At 39.9% G+C, this 24,656-nt stretch overlaps 1 protein-coding gene across 4 annotated transcripts in view; it reads left to right on the forward strand.

The window, feature by feature from the left end:
* b3gat1a (beta-1,3-glucuronyltransferase 1 (glucuronosyltransferase P) a) overlaps positions 1-24,541 on the forward strand; it is an 81,850-nt gene extending 57,309 nt beyond the window's left edge. The window contains exons 3-9 of one of the 4 annotated variants that reach the window (XM_039822319.1): positions 3,962-4,124; positions 10,701-10,843; positions 12,854-12,925; positions 13,031-13,542; positions 17,630-17,926; positions 20,952-21,058; positions 21,384-24,541. In XM_039822319.1, coding sequence (XP_039678253.1) covers positions 10,732-10,843; positions 12,854-12,925; positions 13,031-13,542; positions 17,630-17,926; positions 20,952-21,038 — 1,080 coding nt within the window. In that variant the 5' untranslated portion in view covers positions 3,962-4,124; positions 10,701-10,731 and the 3' untranslated portion in view covers positions 21,039-21,058; positions 21,384-24,541. The remainder of the gene's footprint in view (positions 1-3,961; positions 4,125-10,700; positions 10,844-12,853; positions 12,926-13,030; positions 13,543-17,629; positions 17,927-20,951; positions 21,059-21,383) is intronic. The other 3 variants (XM_039822335.1, XM_039822327.1, XM_039822344.1) reach the window with 3 other exon arrangements.
* The last annotated feature ends 115 nt before the right edge of the window (positions 24,542-24,656 follow it).

Below are 24,656 nucleotides of genomic sequence, written 5' to 3' on the forward strand. Positions count from 1 at the left end.
TTAAAAGCAATTAAGCATGTTTGAATCAATGCTCAGAGATTCAAAATTCACTTTTAATGACAGCTTTTTGTGGGGGCTGTGACAGTAACATCAATAATGATCTATTGCAGCAACTTGTCATCCAAGGTTCCCTAGATATCCCTGAAAACTGTTCTGTGCTTTACTTTACCAAGCTAGTCCAATGAATTCATAAACTAAAGCGAACGACTGGACATACCAAGACACACTATCTCCAGAGAGCCTGTTTTCCCTGCCGACTGGAGAGTACATCAAAATGATGCCAGAAAGCAAGCAAGGGAAATATGATGTTATTATTGGGTCCTCTGGAAATAGGAGACGATCAGGGCCAAGGGATCACAGAAGTCAGAGGCAAACTCGATAACAACTTGGAAACATGCCCCCGCTTCGTCTTTGAAGACTCAACTTTACAAATCTGAAGACAGAGGGAAGAGGGAGAAGAAAGAGGGAGAATGTGTGAGCCTGCCACTGCTGACCTGATGGTTCTGATATTGTATATACTTGACAATGTGACTGTCCAGTGCCTATTAAAATATGTTTAAAGCCCAAACAACAGTAATACATTTTAACATATGTTGACCTTTTATGCTAAAATGTAATACAAATATGTTTTCATAAAGAGAGCATGTTATTTTATTAAATATTCATTTAATTTCACATAATACATGACTTAACTGATATTTAACTAAATACTGCCTAGAACTAAACTTGGAGAGGCAGTAATCTAAAAATAGAAAAATGTACTTAGTATTTGGGAATATTTTGACAAAGTTAAGCATGAAAGTGTTTTCTCTACCTTAGAGATAGCTTAACTCCATTGTCCACTTACTAGCTCATTTGTCTACATTTTTCATGCTTTCAATTGCATTGTGTGGTCTTTGTAGGCAGATTGAATTTGCTCAGTTATCATTGCGTGGCCTTGGTAACTTTGGTCAAAACAGGTGATCAGTAGTTATAGAAGTTCAGTATCACGTGAAGTTCCATACTTGACAACTACTTGAGCTATGTATTTCCATGATAATAGAGAAAATTCCATCCGCCTAGGAAGACCATGAGATATGTCTGAAAGCCTTGGAAAAAGGCTAGTAAGTGGATCTTGAGTTAAGATTTTTTTTTTGTCAAAAATCCTTCATATTACAAATTAAGGTATTTTGGCTGCGATATAATTTGGTAAGCATGGTAAAGAGAGAACATACATTTCAGGTAAACAAATCCTTTCATAATTAGTATTACCAACATAGTACTTTAATAGACTATTACCAACAAAATATATATATATGTATAAATATATATATATATATATATATATATATATATATATATATATATGTATATAATACATGACAAGTACTACAAGAATCCATCTTTACATTACATGAAATGGAATTAATTTTTATCTTACTGCAACACAACAAATCACTTGGAGCCTTTTTTGTTCCAATTGCTGCTTGCTGAATCCTCAGAAGATCTATTGTTAAAGAATAAAAGATACTTTCCAAAACAAATAAAGCTAGATTCAAAGGAATATTTAATGAGGCACTTGTGTAATAGCTTGGATGTGCTACATATATACAGTACAATGTGTTTTTATTATTTTAAAGCTGATGCTACTTGGGTCTAAAAAAGTAGCCTACTTAGTAATAAATAAAGTACTGACAACGTATTGTTTCACCCCTCCCGCCTCACCTTTTGGGTGTAATGGTGTTAGTTCAACAATCAGTACAACAATTTTCACACGTGGCATTGTTGCTGTGATTCTTTATTAATCAGCGGCAGGTGTTCCCTTCACAGCTGGTTAACTCGTGCTGATGTGAAAGGCTGTCAAGCTTCATTACCTGCTATTGGCTGCTGCAGTCTGGTGTGGGATTTACTTTCTGTATTCTTGCCCCATCACACAGTTCAGGTGCCACAGACACAAACATAGTTTACATAGTTATCTGTTGGTGCTGCCTATTTCTGTTTTACCACCTGTTGGGCAGATAGAGGAAAGTGCTACATTAAAAATAATAATAATAATAATAATACATTTAATTTATATAGCGCTTTACATGGTACTCAAATACACTTTGCAGTAAAACCAGCACATACTGTATAGCACATTAAAAACAGATAAGCAACTTACTGTAGTATAACAAAACAGATTAGATTGAAATTTATCAGAAGAGTCTGAGAAATATAATTTCAGCATTATTGTTTTATGTATATTTGTGTACATCTACCATCCACTTTAACTGGGATCAGTGTGTCCTACAGTCAGTTCTGACTAAGAGTCTAGTGTCATCCTAGCAACTCTGAGGCTGTAGCCTACTCTCTCACAGTGCTTGAACTAAATAATATTAGCATGCTAACATGCTTCAATGACAATGCTAAAATGCTAATGTTAAGCAAGTATCGTGTAGACCACGCTCACCATCTTACTTTAACGTGTTAACATGCTAGCATTTGCTCATAAGCACTAAACACAAAGAACAACTGAGGCTGATGGGAATGCCATAGATTTGGCAGGTGTTTGGTTATAAACCAAAGTATTGGACCAATTCAATTTTTTATTAATTTAAAGTTAAATATTCCTTTAAAAAAAGAATGTAATCTTCCATGGCCCAACCCTATTTAAACATGTAAATAACTCTGTGCCAAAGGAGAAATCAAGACTTTAAATGAATGCATTCATCATATCACAAAACAAGCATTTATAGCACTGTTATCTTGTGTACATAACCAATATGAGCTCCAGCTCCCTTCAGATGGCAGCTGGTTTCTTTTTCTTTCAAAAATGTTTAGCACTGAGAAATGGCCCGTTGGAGTCTGAGATTTTGGCAGGTTGTAGTTTAGTTTCCTTCACAATGCGCAAAAGAGAGGAGTGTTGTACAGAAATCAGAGCGACAACACTGTCATTGTGACTTTGCATGCATGACAGTACCTGGCAGTGACTGTAAAGCATTTCTATCGCTGCTGTTTAGTTATTTGTTTTTGTCACTACAGTACTTGCTTGTTGCTGCCACAAAATACACATAGCCTGCTGCAGAAGCTGCACTAACCCATGAAGACCGTTTCTCATATTCATCTTTTATTTCTTTTTCCACACGACTGCAACCCTCAGATGCATGATCATTCAGTTTGAGGAATTGGACAATGAGACAAGGCAATCTGAAAATAGATTGTGCTGAAATGTTGTACACCCCCTACTGCAATACTAGGTCAAAGGCAATTTGCCTTTTTTTTTTATAAAACAGTGTGCCTCGGTAAAATGATTCTGGGACTCCTGCTGTTTATTCCCCAAAACCTACGTATTTGCAATTTATATGCTTCTCTAGTACAAAGCCACTAACAAATACAGTCTACAGCGTACAGACATCACTGACTGAGTAGTCTCGCATTGCCAGACCTATCGGCTGAGTGAAGCATAAGCCTTCATAGAAGCAGCGTTCCCTCTGATGTATTTGAATAAGACATGATGCCAGTTTATTTTTGTGACATCCCCCACCCCAGACTGTTGGCAAGCAAATGAGTTGTGACTAACCCTCTTCCATTTTCCACATTAGGCGAATGAAAAAAGAAAAATACTGACTCTGTGTCTGTTCAGTTTAGATTGGATTCAATGAGGTAAAATGATCTATTATTAGAGTTCATTACTTGATACTGACACACTTTTCCTCAGCTGCATTTTCAGCCCAAGCTCTTTGATGTTAAATAATGAATAGACGTCACAAAGCCACACCGCTCTCAAAGGTGTCTATAGCCAAAAATCTCTGTAAGGCATTTGACTCTTAGAGCTTGTCCAAACTGCTTTCTTTAAACCTGGCTGACTGTCCTTGGATGTCTCATGCTGGTATGAATGAGAGAAGCAGGGGGGCACATGGAGGTACACACTGTAAAAACACATAGAACCACTCGCAATCTGTCATCACAGAGTCATGTTCACAGAAACGTTCTTCTTTTACAGGTCTGGTCTCAGTGTTGCCTGTCTGCGTGACACGGCAGAGGAAGAGGAAATGGTTGGCTGAAGTGTCATGGAGGACGTCACCACTACGTAGCTCGTCCAGTATGCAGTGTGGCCCTCCCAGCTGCGCACCACTAGTGGTGCCATGATCCAGTTATAACTGTGGGTGAGCATCCAGCGCCTTTAATTCATTCATATAGATGTATTAATTGTATGCAAGCAATGTTATTAAAGGGGGATTCCACTGATTTTACATGTGAAGGTCACAGGGACTGCTACTCAACCTGCGATATTATTCATTATAACAGTTTTATAATGTTTACTGCAGTTTGGGAGGAGCACTGTCAAGTCTGAGAAAATAAGCCTGTTGATGGCATAGTGATGTCATCCTCATCAGGGAATTTATCAGGCAGGGAGGGTCTAACAAAAGATGATATAAAACCGCATCATGGGAAATGTAAGGCACTAAAGGCAGTTTCTATGTTGAAACAGGCTTTTTGGATTTGAAAGAATGGCTTGGATAATGGGATAATTCAAGGGTTTTCTCCAATAATGTTTCAGCCACCATTATAATAGCTAACCGAGACAGATACTTCCCTATAACCAGGGCTTAATTTGAGTCGGAACACGCCGGAACATGTTCCGGCACCTCCGACGTTGGATCCTGAATCTTTTTTATTGGATCTGGCACCTCCTGTGTCACTATGAAAAATTAATCGCCTAAATGAAAAAAATAAATTACTGTTTGTGTAGTGTTCAATTGTTAGTCTTTATTCCCCATTAAAGTTCCACAAAAATCTTGTGTTTGCATTTTCGATGCGTTTTGAGGTGAATTTTCAGGGTAAGGCAGAGGGGGGAGAGGGACGGAGGGAGGGGAGGCACTTCAAGTGACACATGCGCTTGTGCTGGTTGAGATTGCTGTTAGCCTCGTTTCACTCAGGGGAAAAATGTCAAAAAGACCCTCTGCGCTCCGGGACCTCCCACTTTACAAATTAAGCACTGCCTATAATAAGGGCATATTCACAAGGTCAAGGAATCCATATCACAGAAAATGTAAGCAATAACAATGATGTGTGATAGGTAGACGTTCAGCATTAGTGGGGGTTTGTGCTCCCCGAGTGCCATCCATTGCTTTGTGAATTACTGAAAAGAAGTGTTGGAATTGAGTGCATACACTTCTGATACATATGTATAGGATGTAAACAGATTGTTTGCATTATGTTACAATGAAATGGTCTAAAAGGCTTATTTTTCCCCATCAGTAGCTTTGGTTACATATTTTACTTCAAAAACGTGGCTCAATGCATTTACTCTTTTTATCATATCATCCCTTCAAGGACTTGAAATGTGGGTAATGTTATTTTCTGTAAAACTACTTTTATACAACTATGCACGCACAATAATAATAGCAGAGGACTTCAGTGTAAATCACCTCTCCACTGAAATAGAACAAATACAGCCCTACAACTCAGCAGAACACACTTAGATAGTGTATGGTGTGTCGGAACTATTCACACTTACACTCTTCTCACCTGATGGCTCTTGCATTAATGGTGTATTTGTTTACAGAGCTCCATATATATAATTGGCATGTACAATTATGTTTAGCATCAATATACTGCCACCTTCCCCAGCAGTGGGAACAGGATCACTGTGGGAAATGTGATGACTTGCTTCCTCATGTGTAAAGCTGTAATGAATACGCCAAACACCTGGGCTCACATTATGTCTGTTTTTCTCCTTTGTTTAATTGAGCAGATCAGTTAATAACTGCATTTTTCCAGTTAGGGCTCGGCGTAATGCCAGAAGCCTATTCAGGAGGAGAAGGAGGGCAGTCCCTGGGAGAGACGGGGAGGTCTGTCGTCCTTAGATTCAATGTAAATGAGCTACGTGGCACTGAAGTAGGCTACAGCACAGGAAGTGGACACAGTAATAAGAAAGTCTGAAAATGTAATCTTAAACAAACCATGTCTTAACTTCTACATTTTTGAAACGCAATGTAAACATTTTTATTGCGAATGTGTGTGAGGTATGCCTATTGATTTTGATTTTCAAACTTTGGGTGAAATTACTCATTGTGTCCTTAAAAAAAATGATATCTCAATATTATACAATGTAGAATCAACGTCTATATGCTGAATAATGTTCATTTATTGTTTTCACAACGAGTTTTGGCAGATCATTGCATAAAAATACAGCTGGAGGAACAATTAAAAGGGTCTCATTCATGAAATATGCTATTTGTGCATAACAATTAACAGAGTAAGAAGTGTGTTTAAATGCTAGTCCTTTTTCGCTCCAGGTCTTTTATTTTTTATTCCACCATAGATTTGAGAAAAATTTATTTTTGGCTAAGCCCCTTGTCTGAACAGTGATTATCCAATCATAGCCTAGCAACAGTAACTAGGCATGGCAGGTCTGTTAGCTGTGTTTGTCAGCTCTAACAACTTAACCCAGCGTTACTTACTAGGTCAAGTAACACGTCTTTAACAATTAAACTAGATTACAATAGTTTGTAAGGTTACAGGTCAAGTCAAAAAAATAAAGAGACGGTCTACCATTTTTTTTATCAAATTGTGACAAATCCTAAATAAAAGGTTGCAGTGTTTTCTGTAAGGTACCTCTACTTATTCAAAGTTTAGACAACGCTGTTTATGATGTTTATCTATGTCAATGTCAATGTCATTTTTATTTGTATAGCACCTTACCATTACAGGTAAACCCAAAGTCCTTTACATTAAAAACAGCATACACATTAAAATAAAGCATGAATAGAAAAGAATACAATAAACATAACAAGACAATGAACAAAAACATACAAGTGTGACCATACAAATTCACTCACACACCCACACACACACACACACACACACACACACACACACACACACACACACACACACACACACACACACACACCTCAGGTCATCAGGCAGCTTGTTCCAGAGAGTATACAGCAGTAACTGAAGGCCCCCTCACCTGACCTGGGTCTAATCCTGCAGGCCTCTGCCTGATGACCTGGGAGGCCTGATAGGGTTGTGATCAGTTAGCAAGTCAGCTACGTACTGAGGTGCTAAACCATGAAGTGCTTTATAGACTATTGAAAGTGATTCTGTATTGTACCGGGAGCCAACGAAGTGATTTGAGTACCGGAGTAATGTGTTCAAATTTACGTGTTTGTGTAAGAACTCCGGCTGCTGCATTTTGAATGAGTTGGAGGCGTCCTACTGCTTGTTTGGATAATCCTTCAAATAAAGTGTTACAGTAGTGTAACCTGCTGGAGATGAATGCATGCACCATGTGGCTCAGAGTCAGATTGAGAAATGAAGTCTAAGTTTTGATATATATTTTTTTAAGAAATAAAATGCTGTTTTGGTGATGATGTGTTTTTCAAAATCGAGATCAGTATCAAAAACAATAAGGTTCTTGACTTGCTCATTGTATTTCCTGTTCTCATGAACCCCTTTTGAAAAGCCACGAAAAGTTAACCACTGTATGATTTCCACTTTTCTTTTCTTTTTTGCTGTGCGCACCACATTGACTGCTGCTGTATAAGAACGCAGCTGGCCGCATAGGGAGGTGGTCGGGGTGATAGGTAACCCGCTTATACCATGGTCACTTGCCAAATAACATATTTTTAAAACATTAGTTCATATTTTAATTAGTTTTACAATCGAAATCTAAAGTTTATCCAAACAATAACTCCGTTTCCCTGGTTACGCCTGACGGTTTGACCAGAGCCATCTTTCTCTATCACTCTGGGTTTGACTAATACCTGGAACAATCATTCCCATCCATCAGGTTCTTATGCAATGCAAACATTTAGACTCCCAAAGGAATTAAGAAGGACCTTAGATACGACTTGCCTCCCTTAGCAACCGGAGATATTTATATAGTCCGCTCAGCTCTATGGATAGAACCTTTCAGTTTAACTAACTACGAGCCAGAAAGCTAACGTTATGCTAGCAAGGTCCAAAGTTAATAACATTGTGTAGAGTTGGCAATCATATTTGACAGTATGTTGAACAACAAGACAAGCTAGCTATCCAGCCATGTCATTGTCCCCAAAACAACGACTCCCAACAAGTCCCCAACAACTTTTACGAAGAATTTGATCCGCGATGTGTAACGTTACTGTCGGCTGCAGCGGCGCAGCCTGAAGCAGCGAGCTGAACAGTGAACGGGATGTGAGATAACGTTATTCTCTGTGAGACGTCAGTCAGAGGGGCAGTAGAACTGACTTCTTGCAGCCTGTGTGTTTTAGCGCCATCCTGTGGTGTTCAGAGGACGAGTTGGAAATAATAAATCCACATTTCCTTTTTGATTTAATGTAGCTAGCGCATTCATTTAGAACAGTAAACAGACAGTTTCAGCGGAACTCCTTTAGTAGGTGTCCTACGTGTCCTACACATAGACAGTCTCTATCACTCTGGACAGTACTATGTCCTACATCACTTTTTAATGGACACCCTGCAGCCAATCAGAATCGAGTATTCAACAACACACACAGGACTCTGTGGCGGCCAAACGGGCCAAACACATCTACTAACTGCCGCTGATAAGACCAGCTGTGACGGAGGTATGTAGTCGCGTCACGAAGCTCTAGATGACACACATAGGGCTGGGTACCAAACGTCGATACTTACATCGAACATCGAAAATCGAAAAAAAAAATTTCGTACATCGAAAAAAATATTCCAATCCTATGAGTATCGAAAAATTCTTTATCTTTCGGTGCCAAATTTCGGTTCCAAAAGCGTCTTAGCGTGTAAGCGCAAGCTTATCTGTCCTCTCTGCATACTGACACAGAGCGGAGCTCCGACCGACACACACACACATACGCACACGGAGAGGTGCGGACGGAGTAAACTGTCTGCAGTTTTGTTGAAGTCACAGAGAGTCACGGTTGGTTTCAAGTGTGGTTACAGTTTTTTAAAACTTCACGCAGACAGCGTTTGCTGTGATATGATATTAATGGCGAGCGGAAGCGGTCGCGGTGCTGTTGACGTTCCACTTCCTCTTACAAGCAGCCACAACGGTGGTTTCTCTGCCCTGATGACTGACTGACAGGCTGAGCTTGCAAGGCAAGGCACTTTTATTAATGTTACTCTGAGTGAGCAGTTTTACCAGATTTTTTTAATTTTGATAACTGTTTTGATTCACAATTAAGGTGGAAATAAAAGCTTTGTGTTTAATGTATTTTTGTTGATGTTGAAATGGATTTTAAAACATATGGTATCGAAAAAAGTATCGTTAGGAATCGGTATCGAAACTGAGGTATCGTTAGGAATCGGTATTGAAACTGAGGTATCGAAATTGGCACCGGATCGAAAGATTCTGAACGATACCCAGCCCTAGACACACAGTACATTTCACTTTCCTCTGCTCTGTTGACAAACTAGTATTTGTATCAGCGATATTAATTGCCGGATGTCCAAAAACTTTCTACAGCGACTGAGATTCTCGTTGTTGGTCCTAAAAATCATAGACAAAAGATGTATTCACAGCTGGATTCACTGTCTCTGAAAGCGCTGCAACGCATTCTCATGAACGGGTTGGTAGGATATCGTACGAAAAGTTAAGCACACTAAAACATAATTTATGATATCATACCAAAACTAGGAGACCGTCGGCTGGTCACGTGACATTGGCTACAGAGCTCCGTGCTACAGAGCGGCAGTTGCTTGCTAGCTAGCTGTTTAAGCCGATACGTAGCTGATATTTCACTTTAGCTACATGATCTATGAGATAATATGTATTATGTAACATTTATACATATACAATTGAAATCTCTATATGGTGTGAAATGTAGTGTCTCTTGTCATTTTGTTTAAAGTATGACTGCAACTGCAGGAACGTCATCTAAATTAAATAGAGAAATGCATATAATATTATTATATTATATTTTTTCTCACCTCCTTCCACCATCAGCACCTCACTACAACCCTTGGTGTGTGATACTTTAAATTGATTTTAAAGATCAATTTGTAGATATTTCTATTAATTTGAGTGAATGTCTTCCATGCTGTAATTATACTTTTCAAAGGGATACAACGTTGAACCAAATGATCTGGACTCAGAGGGAATGGCGCATTTCCCAAACAGTCAACCAACATTCTGGGTACATTGTTTCCTGCCAATTGGGCTGGTGAATAGTTTCAGCACTGGGCATGTAGTCACTGCCCGGTCCTATGGCACAGATGAGCCCATAGGGTTGGCAGAAAGCACAAGCTCCTGCTCCATGGCTTATTCAGTGGCTTTGACCTTCCTTTTGTTGGCTGGGACACACTTATAGTTACGGTTTTATTTTATAACCTTTATTCTTTCAACATCTTACAGTGTTCTGCATAGGTTAAACAGCACCTGCTCCATAATCTCACTGTTAATGTCTTTTGGTGAGACTGTAATGGCGCTGTGTCTGGTGCAGAATATAATTTTATTTTGTTTTAACAGCTCAGAGTACACTTTTACACAATTTCTGTCAATGACACTTTTGGTCTGCATGAATATGGGTGTCCTCTAGTGCCTCCTCATTCCCAAGTTATTGAGATTCAGCAACTTGTGTGTTTGTTTGAATCTTGAATTTGGTGTTGGTTATTTCTCTAAATGTTTGTCATGTGCAAATATGAACACAACCACAGACATTTCATGGATTATTTTCAAGGTTCTCAAAAGGGACTTGACCTGAAATACCATTTGAAATGAAATGCAGAATGGTAATACCACCATCTTTTCTCTCAAGGTAATGCCGAGCCAAATAACCAATCCTGGAGATGCCGAAGAGAAGAGATATTCTTGCCATCGTGTTGATCGTGTTACCCTGGACTCTGCTCATCACTGTTTGGCACCAAAGCGCTATAGCTCCACTCCTCGCCATCCGCAAGGGTACGCCGCACACTGCAATACACTGGCAATATCAAACCTGAAGTGCATCCTCGAACCTAACACTGCACTTCAGGTTTATACAACAGGCTGTTCATTTTGAGGCACTCACTAACCATGACCATCCGCTTCATCAGAGCTCAATTACACTTCAGTCATTGTAAACCTCATCAGCGTGGATTGTTTAGTGCCTGATGAATACTGAGAAGTTACCATAACATATACTCTGGGAGTTATTTTTGATATCATATATTTAGTCTGTCAGTTGAAAATCATTATTTTTTTTTAGCTGTGTCTAATCAGCATTCAGTGGAATGAATTTCAGTTTGTTTAATCAGCAGTTTGAAATAATAAATGTCTGCTCAATTAGCTTCATGGGATATCTTGCATCCACGTGTAATATCACGTTTGCACACCAGTTTGATTCATTAAAACACACACTAATGAGCCTCCCAATGATCCCCCAGAGACCACAAATCAACAGTGTAAAATGTCAAGTATGCTGCAGAGTAAACAAACCCAAATTAGAGCCATAGCAAATCAAAAGAGCTATGTCATGAATGCACATACAGGGGTTACCAAACAAAACAAGTTTACACAAATGACCCAAGTCAGTCTGGAGTCAACAGAAGCTACAAATTATATTAAATAAATAGTTTCTGCAGTTTATATACACAGCTAAAAAGTGTATGATTAGTTGACAATCATAGAAAATAAATGCCAGAAAAGTTGACCAAAAAAATTTTTTTCTCACCACATTTCTACATTTTATGAAAAATGTGTTGACAATTAAATACGGTGAAGACACAAAGAAGTATAAAATGTGATCCAGCTCTGCCCACAGGCTTCTTTTTGTGCTCTCTTAAAAGAGATGCTAGAGCCTTTTTGGCAGCACGCTCACTGGCAGCCTTTGTTGAACATCTGGCCATCGGCAGATTGTGTTAATCTGTGTGCTGCAGAAAAATCCTCCGTATGTCGGAGGTGTGACTGGAGCTCGGGCAGAACAGTGACAAAGACTGTCATTAGCTGTGGCACAATGAAAAGAACAACCAACATAATGATTATATAATCATATTCTATCCATCATGCCCAATCTATTAGGGACAAAATATCACAGCCTTTACCTCTGGAGTCTCAGCGGACTGTTTCACCACAGTTTACATGCAAGTCTTGAGTAAATGGTCACATTTTTCTTGCTTATACATTCAAAATAGATTGACGTTATTTAAGAAGAAAGAAAAAAGAAAGCAGCGTGTTAGTAGCCGAACATTCACTACTGTAGCGCTGTAGCTGTTGGGAGCTTGGATTATTAATTATTAATTAAATTAATTAACTCTGTATTGTAACTGTCAAATGTCCAAAAAAGGTAATTCACTAATCCCAGCTGTAATACTTTTTTTTTCTACTTTTTAATTTCTCTTTAGTGTTACCTGTATTCAGAATTCAGATAACCAAAAAACGTGTGCTTAAAAGTGTAATAACCACCAATGTAAACATGCACATTTGAGTAAATAACCAAATAATCTCATTCAATCAACCATGCTATGGAGTCATTTATGAGCCAAAATATCTTGGCAGTGGAGTCTTTACCTGTTTTTGATTGTGTTCAGTCCATGTTAACAACCAAGTAATTACACTAAAGTTAATCACAGCAATTGTAGTCATGTTTAGGGAACTCTGGGGCAAAATAGATTTATAATAACATTAAATGTCAACACTAGGACTGATTTCAGCTAAATAACTCCATGTTTATTGCAGGAAAGTAACATAGCAGTAGTAAGTTAAGGACATGGAGGGGCAGGCAGAGGCTGATGAAGCCTGTGGTGGTGTGAACATAAAAAGAGGACATACCTAATGGAACCACATACCCACATATTTCTTCTTTCGAAAGAAAAGCCCAAAGGCAACGCCAGGGGAATAACAAGGCTCATCTCTCCCCTCCCTTTCCTTGCCCTGTCTCTCTGTCCATCAGCTGTGCTATCCTCTCACGGTGCCTGCTTTCACTTTTTGCAGCCTGTCACCACCTAGTAAAAGAGATCTTTATCATTCCAGAGAGGCTTGCAGTTCGCCACCACCGGCTCTCAGGTACACTTTACCCCCATTGGGTTGTAGTCACCTGAGGCAAATATACAAAGGGCAGCCCAAGGTTGCGCTAATGCCTTACATGTGTTCTTATCCCCAAATCTGCAGATGATGGTGTCGAGGGCAAGAGGGAGGCTGGTGGCCAGGCGCAAGACTCCAAGGAATACTGTGCCTCAGATAAGGACATTGTGGAGGTGGTGAGGACAGAGTATGTGTATACGCGGCCTCCACCATGGTCCGATGTGCTGCCTACCATCCACATCATCACCCCCACATACAGTCGACCGGTGCAGAAGGCGGAGCTCACACGGCTGGCAAACACTTTTCTCCATGTTCCCAACCTGCACTGGATCCTGGTGGAGGACTCCCAAAGGAGAACGCCTCTTGTCACTCGGCTCCTCCGAGAAACAGGGCTTAACTACACCCATCTCAATGTTGAGACGCCCAGGAACTATAAACTGCGGGGTGAGACTCGGGACCCCAGAATCCCCAGGGGTACCATGCAGAGGAACCTGGCCCTGCGGTGGCTGAGGGAGACCTTCAATGCCAACAGCAGCCAAGCTGGAATCGTCTACTTTGCAGACGACGACAACACATACAGCCTGGAGCTGTTTGAGGAGGTCAGAGCTAGGATACAGTCATGTTCATTTCATGCATATTTTTTTTTTTACAATAAATTGGCTAGAAAAAGACCAGCAAGACACAATGAGATATAACAATAATAATAATAATAATAATAATACCATTTGGATCTTTACAAAATGTTTCTAAATGCAGTGCTATGATGAGAGGATGTCAACAGCAAGTTATGGCTCCCATGTACACGTAGCTTAATTAGCTTTACCATAGCTGTATTCTTATAGATCCCAGTGTAACTACAATTACAAATGGAAGTGCTAACCATAACCCAGTCACCTCTAACTTTAACCCAATTTCTAAAGTATTTGCAACTCTAAGCGTAAACTAAAACCTATTATCTGAACTTTAGATTCTAAAGCCTATACCTAAGCATAACCATTTCCTTTTCGGTACTGACTGCTATTGAAAATTCTCAAGTTCCATCCACCTTTCAAACGTTGTACCGCCGATGTTGGTGGGTAATTCTGGGAGATTGAACCATTCCCAGCAAAAACACAAATATAAATCTTTACTTTTGAAATTGCATGTTTTTTTGTAGATCTTTACTATTACTTTAATTCAATATAAAATAAATACACATACAATATATGATATGGCACTTCACCGCAATATACTGTAGGCATCTGTGACATGACATGTAAAGGCGGGGTGAACCATAAATTCTCAGTAACTTGAATCATTTTTTTAGATCTTAACAAGCACAGTCAGGGATCTGGAGCTGGTGGAGAGAAGTGTGGGCATGTAATCAGTACATCTCAGGCCATCCATCTCAACATCAGTTGAATTACCTGAACGGACACGGTCTAGGTCCTATGAGTATTAGCCTCAAGTCTTGTTAGCAGTGCAGACGGGGTCTGTAGTAAATGGAGTGCCGGGTATTGACGGGGCCTGTCATTACCTTTCTCTGGGAATCAGCAGAAGTGCTCCGTCTTCCTCTGAGGCCCTCCATCAACTCCAACGGGCCTATTTATGGGCCAAAGTAACGGCCCTGATGGGGAAAGAGAGAGAGGAGTGGAGAGGGAGAGACAGAAAACAAAAATGTGACCGCCAGATAGACGGAAGGCAGAGAATTGACTGCAACTACAGAAGAGTTTGCTGACACTACTGTATAGTAAAAATTTGGTTAAAAAGATTGGTGCGCACTGCGCTCCATGTGTAAGAAATAGAGTCATCACTTTCCCCTGGTTAATCAAAAGTGAGCTAATGTTTTGATTTTGAGCAATTAGAGTACATTTTCTGCTCCACTTTTAAGAAAAATTAAAAGAAGTTAAAAGTAATTACAAACCTAAATGAAAATATCTAAAAATGAAAATCGGTAAAACAGATGATACTGAGGTTGACAGTAATGAAGAGAGGTAGTACAAAAGCGGTTTTCTGAGAGAATGCATTACTTTCATGATCTAAGTTACATTAACTTTCAGTAACAACAGACTCATGTTTGATGTCACCATGTAGTGTAAACTCAGGTGCAGTTCCACAGGAGTTCTCACAGAAGTTAGACTGTATTGCCTGTACAGAGTGTGTGGCATTGGAAATGATATGTTGCAAAATGTGTACCACTTCCTGTGTCCCTAAGTGTCTACAATAAATGGTTTAAGGAAGGGACATATAAGTACAGGGAAGGGGTAACCATCACAAATGAAAAAGGAACTTTCTGCTGAGTGGAATGATGCCTCACACAAGAGTCTAAGTCGAATGGTTCATTAGTTATGAAAGGGGGCAGTTATGAAAGTATAGGGTGCAGCATGATACTCATTTTATGTTGCTCGATATCAAGTGTAGCCCACACAATGTAAATGTCATGTAAATCGGATGATTTTTGTTGACACAAGGCTAACTTCCTGTTGCCAGTAAGTGGCACTATGACAGTGAGTGAATATTGGTATGTAGATGTCATCAGGCCTGGACTCCTGTCATGCATGTGAAGTTTGTGGCAGATTGGACAATGTACAGTGAAGTCAATCGGATTAAATCTGTAGAAGGAGTTTGTTAAATACCAATCCATGCAAATGGTAAAAAACGTCCAAAAATTGCACAGTAAATTCAAAATGTCAGACTTCCTGTTCATTTAGGGTATGCTCCAAGTGTTGTTTTTTTTCTGAACATTATACATATGCCTACCAATTTTCATACATGTAGGTGATCCTGCATCCTGCAAGGGCTTTTTCTTTTAAATTTAGGGGCTGCGCTATCGTGCCAAAATATCATATTTTTCACCGGTTCTGATGCGTGTACAAATGTTCACACCTTTTTACACACCTTTAGCCCTTAAAAAATGCAATAACTTTGCAGAATAATAATAATTCTATCTCAGGCCCTAATAAATAAATGGAAATTGAATCAGAATCCTTACACCTAAATTACTATTGACATTTTCTATTGTTTGGACAAAGACTTACAAGGCAGCAATGGATGACAATTCTGTTGTGTTTGTTCCTCACTGCACCCTAAAGGACTGAATAATGTACCTGGATGCCTGCCTTCTTTTCTCTGTGAGAATTTGGGATTTCTTTTCTTTGTATTTCTTCCCTGAAACACGGCTACTTTGTCTCTGAAGGCCTCCTTCTAAGTGGAGCAAGAAAAAGAGCTTAAATCCAGATGCAGGCATTCAAATACAAACTAGAAACAATGAACAAAAAACTGTACAAACACATCATGTTCACCAAGAGCAAGAGGAACATTGTTGCATTTTCACTTGATTGGTTTGCTAGCAGAAGATGGTTTTGTGTTTGTGTGTTTTGCTCTGGTTGATATTCCCACCAGTGGCAGCAGGTGGAATACTTGTTTTCACATTTTCAGCATTGATGGTAAAGTGACGAGCCTCCTGACATTGCCTGCAAAGAGCCCGATTTATGCTTTGTTTTGATATAAGTTCTACGTAACGTTTATCTATGAGGGAAGAAGACAGGTGTATGTTTGGGCAAAATCGGTTGGTGGCTGGATTCAGTTGTGGCCTGGCTACAAAGAAACTGGCAGGGCAACCTTGAAGACGGTACTTACAGTAGTGGAGCTCCTCAGCAACCAATAGAAACAGCGTAAGCATTGCGGAGAAAGCACTTGCATCTCTCTGATCTCTCTTCCACCATTAACACCCATAGCTCATATCTTATCTGGGTGCCTGGCACAGTTTCCCCCCCTAAAGCTCAAATCCATAGATTCCCATAAGCCTCCAGCCCACTTCATGCTGTTCACACTGCTCTCTGATCCCCTGAACTGACCACACAGCAGAAGCCCATCAGATGACACAGCAGCTCATATGCTAAAGGTTATTTGCTTGTGATTTGCACAAACATATATTTTGAATGTACAATGCACACTTTAACAAATACACATGCGCAAACAAGCTTACATATGGACATTTTCTTTATGCATGCTCTTCTATGTATGCAAGCACTGTAATATATAATATATTTTATACAGTAGACACATACCACACACAGTATGCACTTGCACCTTTATCTTTAATCCCCCAGAGAGGCTCCTGCATCATTATTTCTGCTGCATTGAGTATGATTAACTCTGCTGTTTCCTCTTCCCTCATTGTAAAAAAAAATACCTTTTATGACTGCAGCAGCTCTTCCCAGAATGGCAAAGACTGACTGAGAGGCAGACAAAGGAAAGGGCGGCAAGATTGTTTGATGCTGGAAGATTAAAGGACAAAAAAAAAAAAGAGGATAGCAGTGCTCTACCTTAAAGAATCTCCTCAGCCAACCAGCAACTAGAGCCACTTGCTCTAATGGCTTGGCTCCTTCAAACCCCCTTGGCACTGCACTCCCTTTAAAGATGGTTGTGTCTAATTATCTCATTGTAGGGCAGCTGCTGAACAATGTGTGTGACCTGCCTTCATCTAACAGTGTGTCAGCTGCACATGGCACAATGGCTTGGTCAATATTCAATTTCTTTCAGAATGAATAATAACAGCAGCTCTAAAAACCCTCTGTCCACGCTCTGCTGTTAGCTGGCAGCTAATGCTCAAATACTGTGTCTCATTGTCATGTATGCTTTCTCAGATGACTAATTGGCTCTCTTCTCTTTCTCCATTTCTCTTCTGGACTCTCCCCTCGCTAGATGAGATCAACTCGGAAAGTTTCAGTGTGGCCTGTGGCCTTTGTGGGCGGCTTGCGATACGAGTCCCCCAAGGTAAATGCAGCTGGAAAGGTCTATGGCTGGAAGACAGTGTTCGACCCCCATCGTCCCTTTGCCATCGACATGGCTGGCTTTGCCATCAACCTAAGGCTCATTCTCTTCAAGCCGCAAGCATACTTTAAGCTTCGCGGGGTGAAAGGAGGCTACCAGGAGAGTAGTTTGCTCCGGGAACTTGTCACACTCAACGACCTGGAGCCTAAAGCAGCCAATTGCACTAAGGTAATCCCCTTCTTTCAATGTTTGCTGCTTTTAAGCAGCTTGACTTAAGCCGTTAGTAGTTAAGGGATTTGCTAAACTGTGTGTGAAGATGGTAAAAACTGTTTTTGAAGGAATCATACCTGCTGTAGACAGCGGTGCAAAACATATTCAGATCCTCTACCTAAATAAAAGTACCAATTAATCAATGAAAAAGTACTCCGTTATTAGTTAACATCCTGCGTTCAAATCCTACTCAAGTCAAACTATCAGCAGAATGTACTATCTTAAGTATATTTTACTCATGCTGCATTAAAATAATACTGATTCATCAGAGTGTAATCTGCATACATCTCTAGTGGTCCCAACCTAGGGGTAAGGTCCGTCCGACGGGTCACAAGATAAGTCTAGTGGGTCATGAGGTTGTATTGGTGTAGGAAAGTAGAAACAAAGTTAAAACAAAATCCGGATACACAACTTTTGTTTTCGGTTACTGGGCTTTTCTCTAATCTTGACTGTTTTTGTGAAATATTGGAAAATTTGATCTCTTTCGGCCTCTTAATAAACTGTTCTTTAGATCAAACCATCTGAGAGGTTTTGATGGAAAATCTCTCATCTGAAACATTACAAGGAGCCCCAACTACACACTGCTTTTCGTAATAGGTCACAAGCTAAACAAGTTGGGAAGCAAGTTGGTTCAATCATTAATAGTCCGTTGTATTTTGTAAGTTTACCGTATCTGTTTTGAACGTAACATCTTTATCTGTGAAGTATCAAGTAACTATAGCTGTAAAATAAATAAAAAGTACAATATTCTATTTTGAAATGAAGTGGAGTAGAGGAGAGGTGAGAAGCAGCATTTCCACCAATGGCTTTAGCATACTAATGATATAACCTTTAAAAAGCTAAATCTGTGTGCTGAACCATCTTGGTAAAATATCTTTTACCAGATTCAGAGAAAAGAAAGTGGTAAGAAACCACAATGTATTTGTTCACAGTGTTCACAGCCCCCACTTAGCAACAGAGAGAATTATTAGGTTTTCATGAGCTTTGTAAGAGCAAACTTTGTATCTCTAACTCTATGCTACTAGCACACTGCCTAGATGATGTAATCAAAAACATGAGGGCGTGTAAAACTGTGACTTCCCAGAAACAAAGGAAACAAGAAAAAAGGAGAAACTACTTCAAAAAATATGTCAAAATATGGCTTCCTTATAGGACATAAGACCATGACTTATTAAAGGAATAGTCACAAAAAGATTAGACATCTTGGGAAATACCCTTATTTGCTTTCTTGCCAAGAGTTATATTAACTTTAGAGGAGCTGAAACAGTTTTTGTTTCAGAGCCAAGCTAGCTTTCAGTATTTAAGCTAAGCTGTAAACTGTGTAGCTTTGTATTTAGCACAAAGATATGGAGAATGGTATCGATCTTCTGATCTAACTCTCTGCAGGAAAGCAAATTCTCTCAAACTCTTTTTTTAAAAGACGACCTAATGACATTGAACCAAATCACTTCCCTTATGATAAGGTTAAACCTATTATTTAAAATGTTCTTGAAACATTACATAATTGGTGTTTGTTAGGAGAAAATTAGCTTGTTTTCATTGATCATTGATCACCAATCAGGAATACAGGGCTTACTGTATCATAAGTGTTGATGCCTCAGGCTCCCTTAGCTGAAAAAAGGCTACTGCTTTGCATGTCTTCCCCTATGTCCCTTTTCAACATATACAAGGCAAAAAAAATCCTTGTATTTCATGACAAAAATCCCACGACTTTCTGATCGTCAGAAAGTAAATTAGAGTAAAGTTGTTGCTGAAAAGTTGGATATCATTGATTATGTTTCTTACACTGCTCACAAGTACTCTTTCACACACACACACACACACACACACACACACACACACACACACACACACACACACACACACACACACACACACACACACACACACACACACACACACAGCCCTTGGTCTGGGTCTCATAGGCCTCTCTCTGGGCAAAGAGGAGTCAGCCAGAGGGCTCTAGCTATGGGGATCCACACTACAATCACCCTTACACACACACACGCACACACACACACACATACACACACACACATACAGTACCTACACACAAAGAGAGAGAGGGGGGAAAGGAAGGGAGAGAGAGAGAGAGAGAGAGAGACGCTTTCAGCCAGCTTTTTCTCCCGCTCTCTCCCAGCCATTCAGAGGGGTAAATGAAAAGAAGGGATTCAGGGAACGGCCGAGAGAGCGGAATTGAAGATGGGAGGAACGGGGAGGTAGGGACGTCACACTGATTACAGATGAGCACAGGGACGGACAGAAGGGCGGGAGGGAAAGAGGAAGAAAGAAATGGGAAGCCGTGCATGGGCATCTCTCTTACTTATGATCAACCACTTCAGATGCAAGCGTGACTATTAACCTCCCCCTACACCTGAGCAAAGTGGGAGTGGGCTCCTGGCACATCTCATACACTCCCTATGCATAATTCATGGCTGCCGCCACTGTGAGATGAAAGGAAGGAGGGTTCCAACGCAGAGAAGAGCAGGGGAAATGAGCTTGACACTTTTTTCCCCCTCCCCTGTTCCCCATGCCATCCTTTCCCTGGATGTTTGTCCAGTCCCTGGGGCCAAATGAACCCAGTCTGAAGGCTTGGTGGCACAATAGTATACCTGTGCAAAGAACTGTAGTGCTACTGCAAAGGCAAAAGCTCGTACTGTGACGAAATGTCTTCATTTGGCTGTCCTTTCTAGGTAGCTATTATCCTATGGGCAGGAGAGGACTTAACACAGGCAAAGCTGAGAGAGCTATGTTATATTTGGTCCCCTTTCACTCCCTTCTAATGCAGGGTTCACGCTCAAGTAGCTCTTAACACACAGACAGGCCCTGTGGTGGTGTATGTACCGTTGGAGCTCGAACCAGAATTGACTGTTTTGAAGAACATGAGGCAGAGTGGGAGCTGAAAAGGAGAGTAGACTGAATAAGTGCATTAAGGGAACAGCATGTTACTAATGTTCCTGTTTTTTGTATTTTTTTCCACCAGATACTCGTTTGGCACACGAGAACGGAGAAACCTGTCCTTGTAAACGAGGGGAAAAAAGGATTCACAGACCCCAATGTGGAGATTTGACTGTGTCCCCTCAGACCACGGTAAATAATAATGTGTTAAACATTTTTGAAATACCTTCTATTACAGAGCTGAACCCTGTTTTATCCATCAACATTACCATCAGAAGGGGAATTGGAAATGGAATGATCATTTCCACCTGGTCTCACTTAGACTGCAAAAAAAAAATGGTGTTTTTAATATTTCCTATTAAATTGTACATTTATTTCTAATGTACTTTCTTGTTAGGACACAATTACAGCAGCTGTTGTCCATTAGAAAATGTCACCTATGAAATAAACAGGTTCAATTAACTTAATTAAGGCTTAGCGCTCTTTCTCAGCATATCTTAATCCTTTTGTATTGCAGGTGTTTGGCCTTGGACCTGCGGAGGAAGGAAACAGCTGAGTCTCTTGATAAATGCAACCGGCGCTCATTTCTTAATCATCAGGAAAAAAAAGGAAATAGGGGCCTTTGAAGGGGGATTTAATCCTCTTGACTGAATCTGACATTTTTGAAATATGGACTAAAACAGTACAAATGTACCATATTAAAGCACAGATTAGTAAGAGAGCAGCCGTTATTTGTCAGGTTTCTACGACTGAAGTGCAGAGGAGCCAAAATAAAGGACGCCTCGCAGGGTCGGCGTGGATAGACGTGACCTGCATCTTCACGGTACAACGGCCCGCTGAGGACAACGTAACAAAAGAGACAGCACAATTACGACAAGCATACAGGCAGCGGAGTCAACTAAACAAGCAGGTGAAAGGATATCCGTCACCTCAAAAAAACTGAGGAAATATAACACACATTGTCTGGATCTGCACATGGTTCGAGAGAGAAATTCCTCTTGGATTTAAGGACACGGACTACATCATCAGCCTGGATAAAAACACGACTCCAAGGACAAATATGTCTGTGTGGACTTTCCTTTGAGCAAACATACTGTAGCAAGGGAAGGAATGCTCTTTTGATAACGATATGTTTGTTTTAATTTAATTTAATCGGTTCGAGTTTTCTCACGAGCACGTGACTTGCTAGTTCGATACTACTGACTCTTACCTACATTTACTCTTGGGTTGTCATTGTTGGTTTTGTGGTGTCATTATAACTCATACATTTTAGCCACCCCCGTACACTGCTGGTTGAAATGTACCCCTTGTTGTGCTTTGGAGCTGAAAGGTACACGTAAACATGAAAAACACTTTTTAGCACTTAAGAAATACACAAATGATGTTCCTTTGTGGCAAGATGTGTAAATAGTAATTCAACATGAGAACAATCAGAGGATTGTTGACAAATTTGGACAAAAGCATTATAATTACTGTATTTATATGTAAAAAAAACAAAAAAAAAACAACACAGTCTCTTCTCTTTTCCCCCTGATGAATTCCTCATGACACACAACAAGGCACAGGTTCACTCTAGGTTCAACACATGGAAAGAGTAATAGCACATCATCAATTTCATTTGATAATAGAAACACCGGTTTGTGAGACATTCATAACGCATAGCCAAGAAATTCAAATCAGCTATACGGTAGACTCATGAATGCTGACCTAATTGACATTGTGTGTCACTTTAGAGAGCAAATATTTCCCCATTGTCTATGCACGATGTGTCCACGAGCCACTGGTTAACAAGGGTCTGCTGTGTGTGCAAGTACAAAAAAGAGCAGGATAAAACAGCATCAAAGCCTGAGAATATGTTTTTACTGGGCTTGTCAGTCCCTCTCCAGAAAAACTCTTTGCCGTGACGTGAAGGAGACAGAATTCCCCAAAATAAAAGTTTAGATGCTCAGGCTACATCTGCTGACTTTTACTGCAGCTCACCTTCGAACAGCTGGTGTAAGTTATGAAGGGTAGATTCAGATAAATTATGCATGGCCCCAAAAATATGTTTGTTTTTTATACGTATGAAATGAGAGAATACACGCTACTCTCAATTTGACAGTAGGCTAAAGAAAAGCACAACAAAAAAGAAATCTTATTTTTGCTAATGATTTGGTAGCAACGTTGACGCGCCTTCATCAGTATTGTGAATTGCTGTATCATGGTTTATTTTGGTATCAGTATCCATCTGTTGCATATTAACTAGATCACAGAAGGGAGTCATCACACCTCCAACGATAGACATCAGCAACTATGACGCTGTACGGCTGAACACTGTAACAAAGTTATTCTACACCTCGCATAATAGAATCTTTCCTCAACTTGATAAATCATCCGTCTAGTGCAATACACAGCAGTGGTTCTTATCTAACATTGCCCGGCAGAAGTAGCTGGAGACAATTCAAACACTGAGCCTCTGTACTGATGCCAGATTATCTCTGTGTAAACCTTCCCTTTCAACACACACAAACACAAAACTGCAGTATGAAAACTTACAAAGATGTTCCAGTCTCTCGGGCTCATCAGCCGGGCAAAACGTCTTTATTACATATCTCTTGGAATATGATAAGATACACATTCAGAAAATGGCTGTATTGTATCTCTCATCACACTGGCTGTTTTAATTGACTGCATGATATTACACTGCACAGAGGTCTTCCATGGAGATCATGCAGACTATCTTGGGATTTGCTCTACTCTTCCACTCGCCTCCCATTATTTATTAAAAATCGATTTTTATATATTTATTTATGTATTTATTTCAAGTGTAAATGTGCAATTGAATCATAGCAGTGTTTGCCCTTAAATCTGCATTTGCCAACTGCTGTCTAAAAAAAGCATGCGCACAGTGTTGTGTATACACATGGATTATCATACAGATCAATAATAGGTTAGTGTTACCAACAGGCGCACACACACACAAACACACACACACACAATTTTCTTTATAGCATTGTTGTTGATCGAAGTTCTACTTGAGTGGTCATTATCGGCTTTTAATCTAAATGAATGAATCCACCTGAAATGTTTTTAGCGAAATGTTTTGTTTTTAACAAATTAAGAATCCAAAATGGAAAAAAAACACTAGTGTGTGAAAGACTTAATTTGAGCACTACAGGGTTTCTGGAAATTGAGTATGTTGTATATAATTTAACTGAACTGAAACTAAATTCCCGCTCTCATCTTCTGAACGTCGCTCTTGTCAAGATGCAGGCAAACAAACGTCATGTGGCGTACAGGTCAGCATGTGGTTGGATTGGTTGAATAAGATTATGTGATGTTACTCTCTGTTGTGTGTCCTAAAGCAGCAGAACAACTCAAAAGGGCTTCACCCTTGAAGACAGATGACGTATCAAGCAATATCTAATACTAACAAAGAATTAGTCTATTAGAACAACTTTAGCAGTGCAGTTTATTCCGTATTTAATGTCAGTTAATGAGCATTACCCTCTGAGGGGCTTCTCTAAGGCACAATACACTTAGTCCTCTCTTTTCCTCATCTCCACTGTCATCCTCCAGCCTCATGTGATTCACATTTTATGCATGTGACTCTTAGGTTGTTTATTTGCCACAGCAATTCTGTCTCAGAGAAAGATGTTAGTCGAATGAAGAAATAAATAACTGAGAAGAACCTCACCTGTGCTGGAGTATTGTGTCTGTACACTGGACGTCTTTTGTTGTAGGACTACATATGTTCAGAACATCTGACACTGGATATTTTCCTGGTATATAAAGCTTGTGTCCAGTCCTC

Source organism: Perca fluviatilis, chromosome 2 (assembly GCF_010015445.1).
Source record: "Perca fluviatilis chromosome 2, GENO_Pfluv_1.0, whole genome shotgun sequence".
In the NCBI taxonomy this organism is placed as follows: Eukaryota; Metazoa; Chordata; class Actinopteri; order Perciformes; family Percidae; genus Perca; species Perca fluviatilis.